At 42.2% G+C, this 13,018-nt stretch overlaps 1 protein-coding gene across 1 annotated transcript; it reads left to right on the top strand.

Annotated features, from left to right (window-relative positions):
- Positions 1–8,674: 8,674 nt before the first annotated feature.
- PNRC1 (proline rich nuclear receptor coactivator 1) lies at positions 8,675–12,793 on the top strand. The gene is made up of 2 exons (XM_060138934.1): positions 8,675–9,372; positions 11,482–12,793. The coding sequence occupies exons 1-2, from the start codon at positions 8,827–8,829 to the stop codon at positions 11,923–11,925; spliced, it is 990 nt and encodes a 329-aa protein (XP_059994917.1). The 5' UTR covers positions 8,675–8,826; the 3' UTR covers positions 11,926–12,793.
- Positions 12,794–13,018: the final 225 nt, after the last annotated feature.

The following is a 13,018-nucleotide window of genomic DNA, read 5'->3' as shown; positions in this document are numbered from 1 at the left end:
CCCCCCAGAGTCATCCAGCTTCCTGCTGCAGGCTGAGCTGGTTGCCTTCTAGGCCACAGTACAGCTATTGTCCTGAGCTCACCTTTCACCCATATCCTGAAAATTCCTCCTACTCCTCTCCTGTGGGCTCTCATGTTTCCTAGTTCCCATGTCTTCCTCTTTCTTGGTTTACTCTCTTTAATGAAGTGCCTCTTCTAGTAGCTTCCTGAGGGGAAAAAAATGCATGGGAGAAATTTCATGAGTTGTTTTGTATTTGAAAGATTTTTATTGTGATCTTAGGTTTGATTGATAGTTTGAGAGGTATCTTAGTTCAGGTTGCTATAACCAAGTACCATAGACCGGGTGGCTTATAAATAAATAACAGAAGTTTATTTCTAACAGTTCTGGAGGCTGGAAGTCCAATCAATATCAGGGTGCCAGCCTGGCTGGGTTCTAGGGAAAGCCCTCTTCTGAGTTACAGACTGCAGACTTTTCATTGTATCCTCACCTGGTAGAGAGCAAAGAGAAGGAAGCAAGCTCTCTCAGAACAGTTACAAGGGCACTAATCCCATTCCTGAGAGAATCACCCCCCAAAGGCCCCAATTCTTAATATCATCAGGGAAGTAGGGTGTTAACATATGAATTTTGGAGGGACACAAACAGGAGGAAACAGACTTCTGAGTTGTAATTCATTTACCCTTGGAATTGAAGTCATTGTTCCATTGTCTTCTAGCTTCAAGCTGATATTTCAGATACTATTCTAATCTTGTTGCTTTGTATGTGACCTGTTTTTCCCTTAGAATTTAAAAATCATGCCTTTTTTTTTCTTCATGTAGGCCTATTTTCATCCATTATACTGAGCACTCAGTGGGCCATTTCAACCTGCACACTCATGTTCTCTAGTTCTCAGAAATTTGTGTGGTTTATTTGTTAATTTCCTTCTCTCCATTTGCCTTGTTTTATCTTTCTGGAATTCTTATTTGGAATACTGGGCCTCCTGGAATACTGGCCTCTAACTCTCTTTTATTTTCTATTTTTCAGACTCTTCAAATTTAGATTTTACTTTCTGGGAGATTGCCTTAAATTTACCTTTTATTTTTTTCAACTGGAATTTTTATTTTTGCCATGGTATTTTACACTTTCAATAGCTCTTTTAAAATTCTATTTCCTTGGGACTTCCCTGGTGGTGTGGTGCAGTGGTTAAGAATCTGCCTGCCAATGCAGAGGACACGGGTTCGAGCCCTCGTCTGGGAAGATCCCACATGCAGTGGAGCAGCTAAGCTCGTGCACCACAACTACTGAACCTGCACTCTAGAGCCCGTGCGCCATAACTACTGAGGCCACGTGCCACAACTACTGAAGCCCGTGTGCCTAGAGCCCGTGCTCCACAACAAAGAGAAGCAACAGCAATGAGAAGCACGTGCACCGCAACAAAGAGTAGCCCCTGCTCGACGCAAATAGAGAAAGCCCACTCGGAGCAACGAAGACCCAACGCAGCCAAAAATAAATAAATTTATTTTTTAAAAATTCTATTTCCTTTTTATAGCATCTTGTTTTTGTTTCATGGGTGTACTATACTCTTAACACTCTGAGGCTATTAATTAGAGGGGCTTTTTAAAACTTTCTCCTACTCTCTCTGTGTCCTGCAAGTTCCTTTTATTCCTGTTTGTTTGTCTGGTGATCCTTGCCTGATGGCTTACACTTTAGGGTACAGAAATAAGAAGCGGATGGTAAACTCTGTGTGCATGGCATGTATTATTGGCTACTGGGCATCACTATGGGATGATCTGGCTGGGCTATATCTTAAAGAATCCCTGATGTCAATATTTAAGCTAATCACATGATATGCACTTGTGGTACACGTAGAATGACTGTAACATGCTAACTTACTAATTAGGCCAAAATATCACTCGCACCTCTCCTGCAACTCAAAAAGCTAATGACATCATGTTAGATTATAGCAATGAGTCATATCTGACTGCGAGTCATAATCAATATCTCAGAGAAAACCTGGCAAAATATCAACATCACAGCTTCATTCTGAGCTTCTTTGTGCTCTTCTTTGGCTCTGCAATCCAAACATTGTTTTGGTCTTTCTCTGTGTGTTCAGGAATGTTAAAAAAAATGATATAACTCAGGGAATGTCAATTTCATCTTCTTATACTAATCTTAAATTTCCAAGGATAAAATAGGACACAGTAAAGATAACTCAGGCAATGTTGATTTGGTTGTTTTGGACAAATCCTAAATCTTTATGGATATTATAAGGACATGGAAAATCTTCTTTCTTAAGAATTAATAGAAAAATAATTGGCCAAACCTCATTTTTCTTTTTGTGTTCTGGGGTTACAAACTACACAAAAAAACTCTATATAGTTCCACTTAGACTTGAAAATCATAAGCATTTCTCTAAAACAAAAAGATTCATTTTGGAACCTTTTACCATCACATAGTTGAAAGAGCCCTAGAGTCTGAAATTCTACTTTATCATATCACCCTAAATTCAAATACCATAAAAATTAGGGCATTGCACTATTTTGTAGAAATGAGATATGCTATTTTCTTTGTGCTTATAAAGTAGAAGTATATCAATAAGTCAATAAAAATGTGCCAATATTCTAGAATGCATTCTGTCACACACACACAAATGGCATGAAATTTTTGATGACTTGATCTGGAGTAGTTGCAAGTAGGGCTGGGCCTGGATGTCCCAAGTTTTACAAGTAGCTTAAATCATGACACAGCAATAACTCTCCAGAGTTACAAAACATTGTAGGGCTTCCCTGGTGGTGCAGTGGTTGAGAGTCCGCCTGCCGATGCAGGGGACACGGGTTTGTGCCACGGTCTGGGAAGATCCCACATGCTGCGGAGCGGCTGGGCCCGTGAGCCATGACCGCTGAGCCTGCGCATCCGGAGCCTGTGCTCTGCAATGGGAGAGGCCACAGGAGTGAGAGGCCCGAGTAGCAAAAAAAAAAGAAAAAAAATTGTAGAGCAGGAATTATGCTTTATTTCCATGCTTTGAGTATTTAAGGGAAAGGAGATGAAATAAGGATGATGATGAGAACAGTAGAAAAAACCAGAAAGATTAAAAGGGGAGTAAGTCATGAGACAAAGCAGACAGACTAAGACATCAAAGTTAATGAGGTGTTTACAGAAATGATGACTGATGAGACACCTAAGGATTACACATGAGGGCACAACTGCAGTTTGGGTGAGGGATTAAAAATTTAAGATTATGTTGGGTAGAAAACTAAATTTTTTTACAATGGAATAAACGTGTTAAATGATTCTGTAGTGTTTGAATTAAATTAGAATTAAAAAAAAAAAACAGACTCGTGACTTTAATTTTTTTTTTGGCCGAGTCGCATGGCTTGCAGGATCTTTGTTCCCTGACCAGGATTGAACCCAGGCAGAGAAAAACGCACAGTCCTAACCACTGGGCAGCCAGGGAATTCCCAACTTGTGACTTTGAAAAGAAATGTCTTCCAAAGTTGTCAAAAAAAAAAAAAAGGTCTAACAGTGATACTATCATAATCCCAATCTGTACTCATGCAGAACAATCTGATATCCATTCCTGATGCCCAGATTTTGCCTCTAATATTTTTCTTCATTTAAAGGAACTAAGATTCCTTATAAAATAGCTCATTCCACGCTTTGGGTCAGAGAAAGATGAGGATAATCTGGAACATCTTGTGTATACAAAGCAAGAATGTTTTCAAAAATGTTTGGGAGAAGTGCTGAAGAGACAATAGAACCATCCTAAAAGGCGTTTTACTGGCCAAGCTCTAAAGATTTGAGCAAAAAAGGGAAAATAATTATCGATCATCAAAACTATGTTAATGTATGAAAGTTCATAATGATTCTCCAAAGGAAAAAGTTTGCAATTTAGTAATATGTAGTTTGGCCATAAAAGATAGTGAATGTGATAATATAGATATGTTAATTTTTTTAAAGGACAGAGAATTGTATGCATGGGGTTTTATAAAAATCGAAACCATATATTAGCTTATAAAGTACAAACACGCCTTTTCTCTAATTGTGAAAGTAGAGAGGGATGAATGGAGGAATTGGGAATCCGCCAAGCAGCCCTGGAGAAAATTATTAACTATACCAACAACAGAAAGAACTGCTTCACATTATTTGCCACACAAAACAACCAGGTAGAAAGGAGATCCAACATTTTGGTTGCAAAATGACCAAATGGAGAATTCAGTGGTGTGTTTCACAGCAGTGAAAACGTGGAGTCCTAACCACTGGACCACCAGGGAATTCCTGACTTGTGACTTTAAAAAGAAATGTCTTCCAAAGTTTTCAAAAAAAAAGATGATTTGCCAAATGTCCTGAGGAAAACAGAAGACAGTTAATAATGTAGATTCCATCCCTGTCTCATGAAAGATGAAACCTTTTAATGGTCATATTTATCATAATTAATGAATGAGACAAAATCAGTTTCCAAAAATGAACAGTCTAGATCAATCAATATATAATGTTAAGAAACTGGGTTCTGTAAGGTGGCCAAGTGAAACAAAAAACATTTCAGGAGAGGCAATAGGTTGCATTCTATGAGTGGTAAGGATTTTTAAAGTTCTATCAGTGTATAAAAGGAGAGCCAGGCAGAAGGCACAACCAGGCCTGTGACCTCCAACTAAGATTCAATTGGTTGAAACCTCAGCTGGTCTAAATAACATGCTTTTTCCTTTGGTTTCATATCTAGGATGAAATAGTATCAAGTATCCATAATATGATTGTACCCCAGGGCTGCCACTAGTTCTTCTGAAACCTTTGTAGCAATAAGAAAAAGAGATCCCTTCCTCCAGGTGGCCCCAGCCCCTGGGACAACAGCTTTCAAGAGCAGACTTAGAGTTGTATTTCAGCACCCCCTCATCCCTTCAGCCAGGCACCCTTGTGCAAAGCACAGCCTGCAAAGGCTTGCTGTCCTTCTTAGGAAGGTTTAAGAAATAAACACGTGGTAAAATTACTGCAACCCCAGAAAGGTATAATGAAGGAGGATAGGGATAATGAGGACAACAATTTCGACCTACAGTAATAATACTTCACAAGCAATTTAAGTGTCAGTATAAATTTTGTGAAAATTTGTGCATATTTTGTTTGCTATTAAATATAAACCTTGGGACTTCCCTGGTGGTCCAGTGGTTAAGACTCCTTGCTCCCAATGCAGGGGGCCCAGGTTCTAGTTCCTGGTCAGGGAACTAGATCCCACATGCCGCAACTAAGAGGCTGCATGCAGCAACGAAGACCTGGCGCTGCCAAATAAATAAATATTTTAAAAAGTAAACCTTAAATTTCAAACAAACTTTTCAGGGTATGTTGATAAAATAAGGTTTGTGATCAAGGCTTAAATGTCAGGGAAATTTTTATTCATTAAGTGTAAACATTGTGATTTCATGGTTATGTTCAATGTTTAGAGGAATATTATTTCATAGATTTGAAAGAGTAATAATTTGAGAATTAAGCAAAGTATAAATTGGAGTAAGTGTTCCTCTTTTCATACACGTGTCCTTCAGAGCTTAGATGTTCAAGATCTAAGCAACAATAGGCAGAGGAAATGGAAACAAAGTAACGGTGAAGGGGGAAGAAGGACATTCAGAGCAGGAGAGAAAGATGATATTCAAGGTAGAGAGAGGGAGAGGATGAGGGCAGAAGTGAAATGTGAGAGAGACAAAGGTAGACAGAAGAGAGGGCAGAGGAATTCAGAGGGCTCTGGAATGTCAATGCAGGTAAACTGCTTATTTCACAAATGGGGGGACTTCCCTGGCGGCCCAGTGGTTCAGACTCTGCACTTCCACTGCAGGTGGGACAGGTTCCATCCCCGGTCAGGGAACTAAGATCCTGCATGCCTCTGGAGCAGCCAAAAATAAAAGAAAAAGAAACACAGGTGGGCTTTAATACCTGACTACTTTTCAATTGTTTATTTAAACAAACAAACAAACAAAACACCTCCTGTAAATAAACTGTTGACTTAACAAAAATAAAACCAAGACATGCAATGGAACAAAAACCTTCAAGAACCCTAAAGTCCTCTCAAGATTAACTTTACCCTTGCAATGTCTTGCTACCTCCATATTGGCCCAGACAAGCGTATCTGATCTTTTCCTTTATATCGTATAGCACAGATGAAACCAGGTTTGAATATTAAAACCAGACTTTACTAAAGACTAGCAGTCTATGGGAACTATACACAAAGGGTAAAAATGAAATCCAATAATATGGTTTATAAATCCCAAATTACTCTCTTCCAGTGGTCCATTCCAGCTCCCAGTCCCTTGGCGGTGGGCACCATCTTAGCACCTACCACCCAGGTGGCCACAGCTGCAAGGCTACCTTTCTTAAAGTACAGAATCCAGGGTTTTATGCAAGGCCTACACTTCAGGTCTCAAAAGGATAAACTACATACCACATAATAATCCCAACACCCACCCAAGACACATACAAAGACAACAACAGGTGTTCTTGATCAAGGGCCCCATTGAACTGACTACAAATTAGCAGCCCCCTGAAGGGTAAATTATTCTTCAGGACAGTTTGATAGTACACCCTAGTAAAGTCAGATCTTAGGCCTTGGGATCTGGTGAAAAGAGCACTGCATTAGGAGTTCAAGTGATTTAGTCCCTAACTCGGACCTAAGGGACTGTGACCCTTAGGCAAGTTACTTTACCTTTAGAGGCTTTATTTATATTATTTACATGTTGCTATTTACTTTAAAGGATTGGAGTAAGAATAAAATGAGATAACAGATGAAAAAGTCCTTTGAAAAAGCAGAAACTCTTACAAAAACAAAAGAACAAATTACCTCATTCCAGAGGTTCCATAATCTTCGCCTGCTCTTCTCCACCAACTTTTTTTTTTTTGGCTGCATTGGGTCTTCGTTGCTGCGCACAGGCTTTTCTCTAGTTGTGGCGAGCGGGCTTCTCACTGCAGTGGCTTCGCTTACTGCGGAGCACGGGCTCTAGGCATGTAGGCTTCAGTTGTGGCACGCAGGCTCAGTAGTTGTGGCTCTCAGGCTCTAGAGCTCAGGCTCAGTAGTTGTAGCGCACGGGCTTAGTTGCTCCAAGGCATGTGGGATCTTCCCAGACCAGGGCTTGAACTTGTGTCCCCTGCATTGGCAGGCGGATTCTTAACTACTGCACCACCAGGGAAGTCCATCCACCAACTCTTGCCAGGCTATTCTCTTCAGATGGATCTTAAACCCAACTTACAGACCTGACAATTTCAATTACAGCCTGAGGAGCTTTTACAGGGTTGGAAGTATATGATTCCCATTCATCCAATGATCATGAGCACTTACTATGTATTAAGTGTTGGAAACACAAAAATGAGTAAAATCCAGCAAAAATGATAAAGTCCAGCAATCAATAATGATGGAAGGTAGTATTAACAGTTTATATAAAGTTATTGGGAAGCATTATTCTGGATATTGCCTCTGTCCAACTCTGTTATCACAAAACACTTATCAAGCACCACAAAGCTGAAGAATATTGGTTAAAGGCTGGTAGGATACAAAGAAGTTTATTGTGGTGTTCTAAAAACCTATAATCTAGTGTGGCAGGTAGTACGGATGGTGTTAAAATTTCAGTCTTACCAGACCTGGAGTTCAAATTCTGCTACTAGCTTACTGTATGACATTTGACAAGTACTTTTTGCCTAAGCCTGTTTTCTCTCCTGTAAACTGGGGATAAAATATAGTACCGATTCCTTAGAGTTGTTCCGAGGTTCAAATGAGATAATTCATGTAAAGAACAGTTCGTGGCACATATGTGCTTGAAAAATAGCCACAATTCTTTCTGTGTGTGAGCGCAGTGCGGGGAGATGAGGAATTTCTATCAACACAGACCTAGCAAAATACACTGTATGTTGCAGAGCTGTTTCAGTTTCTCCCTTTGAGACGCAAGCCTCCTTTGCTTTCTTCTCGGTATCAGGCACTGTTTCGTGATCCCAAAGTCCCACAGTATGAAATCAGTAACATTTCCAATGTGCAATTACGGATTTATGGACAACTTTTTATACGTTAAGAGGCCAATTTCAGTAAGTCGCTCCCTTAATTTTTACTCCGATTATCATGGCTAATGACCAGCGTTTCTCACCCGAGTTAATGAAAAAAAACGTAATCAACACTTCATCAAATGTAATTTAAATGTGGACTGGTTTTCTTTCCGACTGCGACGAATGTAACCCCTACCACGCACTCTGAAATCTTAAAATTAAAAAAAAACAATAATAATGCTATTATGTTGGGCTTCAAATAAGTACTTCCCCAAGGTCAGTGGCCGAGGGAGTAGGTGTCAGTGGCCTTGATGCTTCCCGATTCTTTCTCCCTGGTTCCCGCCCCCATCCCCATCCCCAAGATTCAGCCTAGATCTAGCCATCAGACCACCGCCTTCAGGATGAGGTCCGGGGGTGAGGAAGAAGAGTGGGTAGGGGGTGGGGCAGGTGGAACTGAAACTGAACTTCATTGTTCGCGGGACTGACTCTTCCCGAAATAGCCCGATAACAGCGCCTGCGCAGTGCGCGCTCTTTGTGCCGGGCTGCAGCAAGCGGGTTGTTTGTGTGTGCCTCTTCAAGGCGGTGGAGGCGGAGCAGGAGAGGCGTGGCCTCCCTGTCGCATTCTGATTGGGCTTTCTCAGAGAGGTGGGCGGGGTAGGGCGGAGCTTCCGATAACAACACTCGGAGCGGAGGCTCAGGCTATTTGTTGCTGCGCCGCCACCGCCCGACCCATGGTATGTTCTTTTCTCGGGCTCTGTTAGCAGCAGCCGCCGCCGCCGCCGCCCTGTGATTTCTGGCCTTATCTCCTCCTTCTACTCTTGCTGAGCCACTTTTCCTCGTAGTGCTATGACCGTCGTTTCTGTCCCACAGCGGGAGCCGCTTGTTCTGGGCGGCCGCCTTGCGCCCATGGGTTTTTCCGCCCGCGGTTACTTCGGGGCCCTCCCGATGGTTACCACTGCTCCGCCGCCTTTGCCCCGGATCCCGGACCCACGGGGGTTGCCCCCCACTCTCTTCCTCCCTCACTTCTTAGGGGAAGATGGTCCCTGTCTGACCCCTCATCCTCGCGCCCCGGCACCTCTGCCCAACTGCAGCCTCGCCACGGCGGGGGGCACCCCTCGGGCAGCACCAAAGAAGCGGCGAAAGAAGAAGGTGCGGGCCAGCCCGTCGGGGCAGCTTCCCAGCCGCTTCCACCAGTACCAGCAGCACCGGCCGAGCCTCGAGGGCGGGCGGAGCCCCGCGACGGGCCACGGCGGAGCGCAGCAAGTCCCGGACCAGGCCCAGGCCGCCGCCTGGGCCCCGGCTCCTGCGACCGCAGCTCGAACTGAGGAAACGAGCCCTTTCCCTGGCTTGCTGCCGCCCGCGGCGCTCGGCCAACCCTCGTTCAATAGAGAGGTAAGGGCCGCGAGTGGGACGGGGGTACCACTGGCGTACCGGCCCCTAGTCGGCCACAGCCCGGACGCGAGGTTTGGGGCCCTGCGCTCTGGGGTCGGGAAGGGAGGGGCCGGGTTGAGGGTTGAGGGACGGTTGTTTACTCGGGAGGGAAGTTTCCGTGACGCCCGCTCTGTTCTTGCTGGTGGGGGGGAGGGGAGGCCAGCGCTGGCGCTGCTGATTGGCTCCGGGGAGCCGACCAATGAGAGGAGCGGCTGCGCCCCAGCAACAGTCCGGATTTAGAAGGCTGGCGACGTTCCAGGGGGTTTCGGCGTTCTGGGCGCGGGGTGGGGGGTGGGGGGGCGGGAGAAGGAAGAGACCCGCGGGAGGCTGACGTCAGCGCGCGCTACGTGCGGAGCGCTTCGGCGCCCATGAAGGAGGCGAGCCGGGCGGGGGTTGGGAGCGCGAGGGCGCGGGCCCGCTGGCGGCTTTCCGACCGTTGGCAGCGCCAAGACTCGTCGGGACGCGCGTACGGTCTCTCGGTACCCGGTGTGGGGTTTGTCACGGGGCGGCAGCCGCCCGCTTCCGGTTGGCTTTTTGCTGAGTTGTGAGGTGCGCGGTGTGGGGCGCCGGGCCACCTGGGGCGCTGCTCCTCGCGGGGCCGACCTACTTAGCTGTGCTTTTCAACTTCGAAAGTCGGCAGGAGCGACGGCAGAACTGTTGCCTCTTTGAAGCGATAAGTTCTCTGGGCTAGTCTATCAGATGAACGGAATTTACTACGCATCCCCACGGTGTACTGTGCCAGGCTTTCTTAGCGGAAGGTAGTTTTATTGCTTGTGTCCAGAATGATGAAGTTTCCGAAAGAAGAGTTCCCAATTGAATTGACGATATGCTGCCCAGTTGCTATTGGACTAGGATAAAATTGATTAAAACTTAAACGGTATTAAGTGGCTATATTACTTAAAGTAACCTTTGTATCAAAATAAAAACATTTTGACTTGAATTTCAAAAACCTTCATAATAATAATGAAAATAAGTTACTGACATTTGTTGAAAGAATATTGGTTTGAGAGATTTGCAGCTCATCTAGCTGTGCCCTTGCAAAAACTTAAATTTGTCCACCGTGATTACTTAAATTTTGTATACGTTCCTTTCAGTTCCACGGCTCTTCTGTAATATTAATTACTGTAAAAGCGAGTTTTTGTACTTGTTTCCTAGTAAGATTCCTTTATTTTCTAGAACGGTATTGAAACCGGGAGCTCTCTTGTCAGTTACCCTTTTTGACATGGATTATGTTACCTTGTGCTCCGGCTTTCTATTTGTGTCCTGGCTTACCTACCGTATTACAAGTGTTGAAAGGGCAGTGATCGAATAGATTACCCTGTCTTTCCATTATCATGGCTTCCTGTAAGGATCACTTGAGTTAGGAAAGAGACTGGAATTTAGGCAGTAAAGTTCTTGAAGTAGTTTTTACAACAGAAAGTAGGGGGCAGGCAGAAAGCATTTTCTTCCATGTATTATATGTGTAACTGGACGAGATGATAGAAAGTGGTAAGTATTTTAGTATTTAAATTTCTGAAATTTTGTTTTCACAAGCTGGGGGGATAATTTTTAATGTGTGTACTTAGTAACCATTATCAAAACACGTCCTCACTTAAAATCAATCTCCTAATCAAATTTCTATTCTGACATAATTTTTAAAGAACCTGTCTTAAAAGGTAAATAGTGTATCTATTAACATAGTTTTTCTTTCTAATCAACCAAAGCATTTGAAAATTTCTCTTGGAAATACCCTGCTGTAAAAACGCTGACCTTTGTTAGTTAGGAAGAGGTTGTCATACATGTTTGGAATATAGCTCATTACTCTTTATAGAAAGGTGGACTTGGTTACCTTGGGTTCTTTGACATTTTAGAATCAGCACTGGTAACAGTGATTACTAACTATTTTTAGTGATAAAATTAGATGTGTGCATATTTGGACTTCCAGGGATAAGTGCAGCAAGCATTTAATCAAGACAGTGAACTAAAGTCCACGGGAACTTTTTAAAAGAAAATATGTTAGATATATGGTGAGGTTCATGACTGATTTTTATCATGAGACTGTATTCACTTTTATGTTCCTTGTCTTTGTAGGTTTTAAAATCAAAGATGGGAAAATCGGAGAAAATTGCCATTCCCCACGGCCAGCTTGTTCATGGTATACACTTGTGTGAACAACCAAAGATAAACAGACAGAAAAGCAAATATAACTTACCACTAACCAAGATCACCTCTGCAAAAAGAAATGAAAATAACTTTTGGCAGAATTCTGTTTCATCTGATATAATTCAGAAGCAGGAGAAAAAGCCTTTTAAAAATACTGAGAATATTAAAAATAAGCATTTGAAGAAATCATCATTTCTAACTGAAGTGAGCCAAAAGGAGAATTATGCTGGGGCAAAGTTTAGTGACCCACCTTCTCCTAGTGTTCTTCCAAAGCCTCCTAGTCACTGGATGGGAAGCACCATTGAAAATTCCAACCAAAATAGGGAGTTGATGGCAGTACACTTAAAAACTCTCCTAAAAGTTCAAACTTAGATCTCAGATTTCAGTATGTATGTAAAACATAGCTTTTCCAAAATCCCTGGACTCTTGAAAAGCAGTGGTACAGAAATGGAAAATTACCTTGTTGCAATTTACAAGGGCAAAAGATGAGTTTAAAAAATTACAAACAGCTTGTATTATATTTTATATTTTGTAAATACTGTATACCATGTATTATGTGTATATTGTTCATACTTGAGAGGTACATTATAGTTTTGTTATGAAAGTATGTATTTTGCCCTGCCCAAATGGTAGGTGTTTTGTATATATACAATGGAGAAATTTTAAGTGTGCTAAGGCACCTGAAAGACCGATTTATTTGCACAAGGTACTGAGATTTTTTTCAAGAAACAGCTGTCGAATCTCAAGGTGAAGATCTCAATGTGAACAGTTTACTAATGCACTACTGAAGTTTAAATCTGTGGCACAATCATTGTAAACATGGGGTTTGTCTATGTTTCTCTAAATTGATTTCTGCCTTCTAATCTGTAATTACCGGAAAACTCCTATTCCCATTTTTACCAGACTTAATTTCTGGGTTTTGGTTTATATCCATTCAAATTTAAAATTTTAATGCCAACAAAATCGGTTGTAATCAAATTTTAAAATAATAATAATTTGGCCCCCCCCTTTTCAACTAGTCTTGACTCTTTGTGTGTGATTGTTTTTTCATGTTTGAATGTGTAACTAGGAGATGGATTTTAACTTTCCATTTTACTGGCTAAATGTCTATACTAATTGTACATCCTCCCTCTAAAAGCTGGAGAGTCCAATAATTTAACACTACTACCTCTAAGGGGAGGAATTCCCCATCTCATGAATGGAAATGGTTGTGGGCAAAAGTAAAGCTGATTAGCTTATAGCTTAGAATATGGGTTTATTTTTTGAGCTGTTTCATAAAACACCATTTGACTTACCACATATTTACAATGAAAGAAAACGGCACTTGTTTGATTTGCAAAATTTATGCTGATACTGAATGGGATACTTGAATCAAAGCAAATATAATTGATGTTAAAATATTAGATGGAGACTTTGGAATCTCAAGCTTGCTTTAAGTTATGGCAGCATATGTATTTTTACTTTA

This window comes from Lagenorhynchus albirostris, unplaced genomic scaffold (genome assembly GCF_949774975.1).
Source record: "Lagenorhynchus albirostris unplaced genomic scaffold, mLagAlb1.1 scaffold_257, whole genome shotgun sequence".
Taxonomy (NCBI): Eukaryota; Metazoa; Chordata; class Mammalia; order Artiodactyla; family Delphinidae; genus Lagenorhynchus; species Lagenorhynchus albirostris.
Note: the sequence above shows the minus strand (reverse complement) of the source record. Positions and strands in the feature narration are given on the sequence as shown.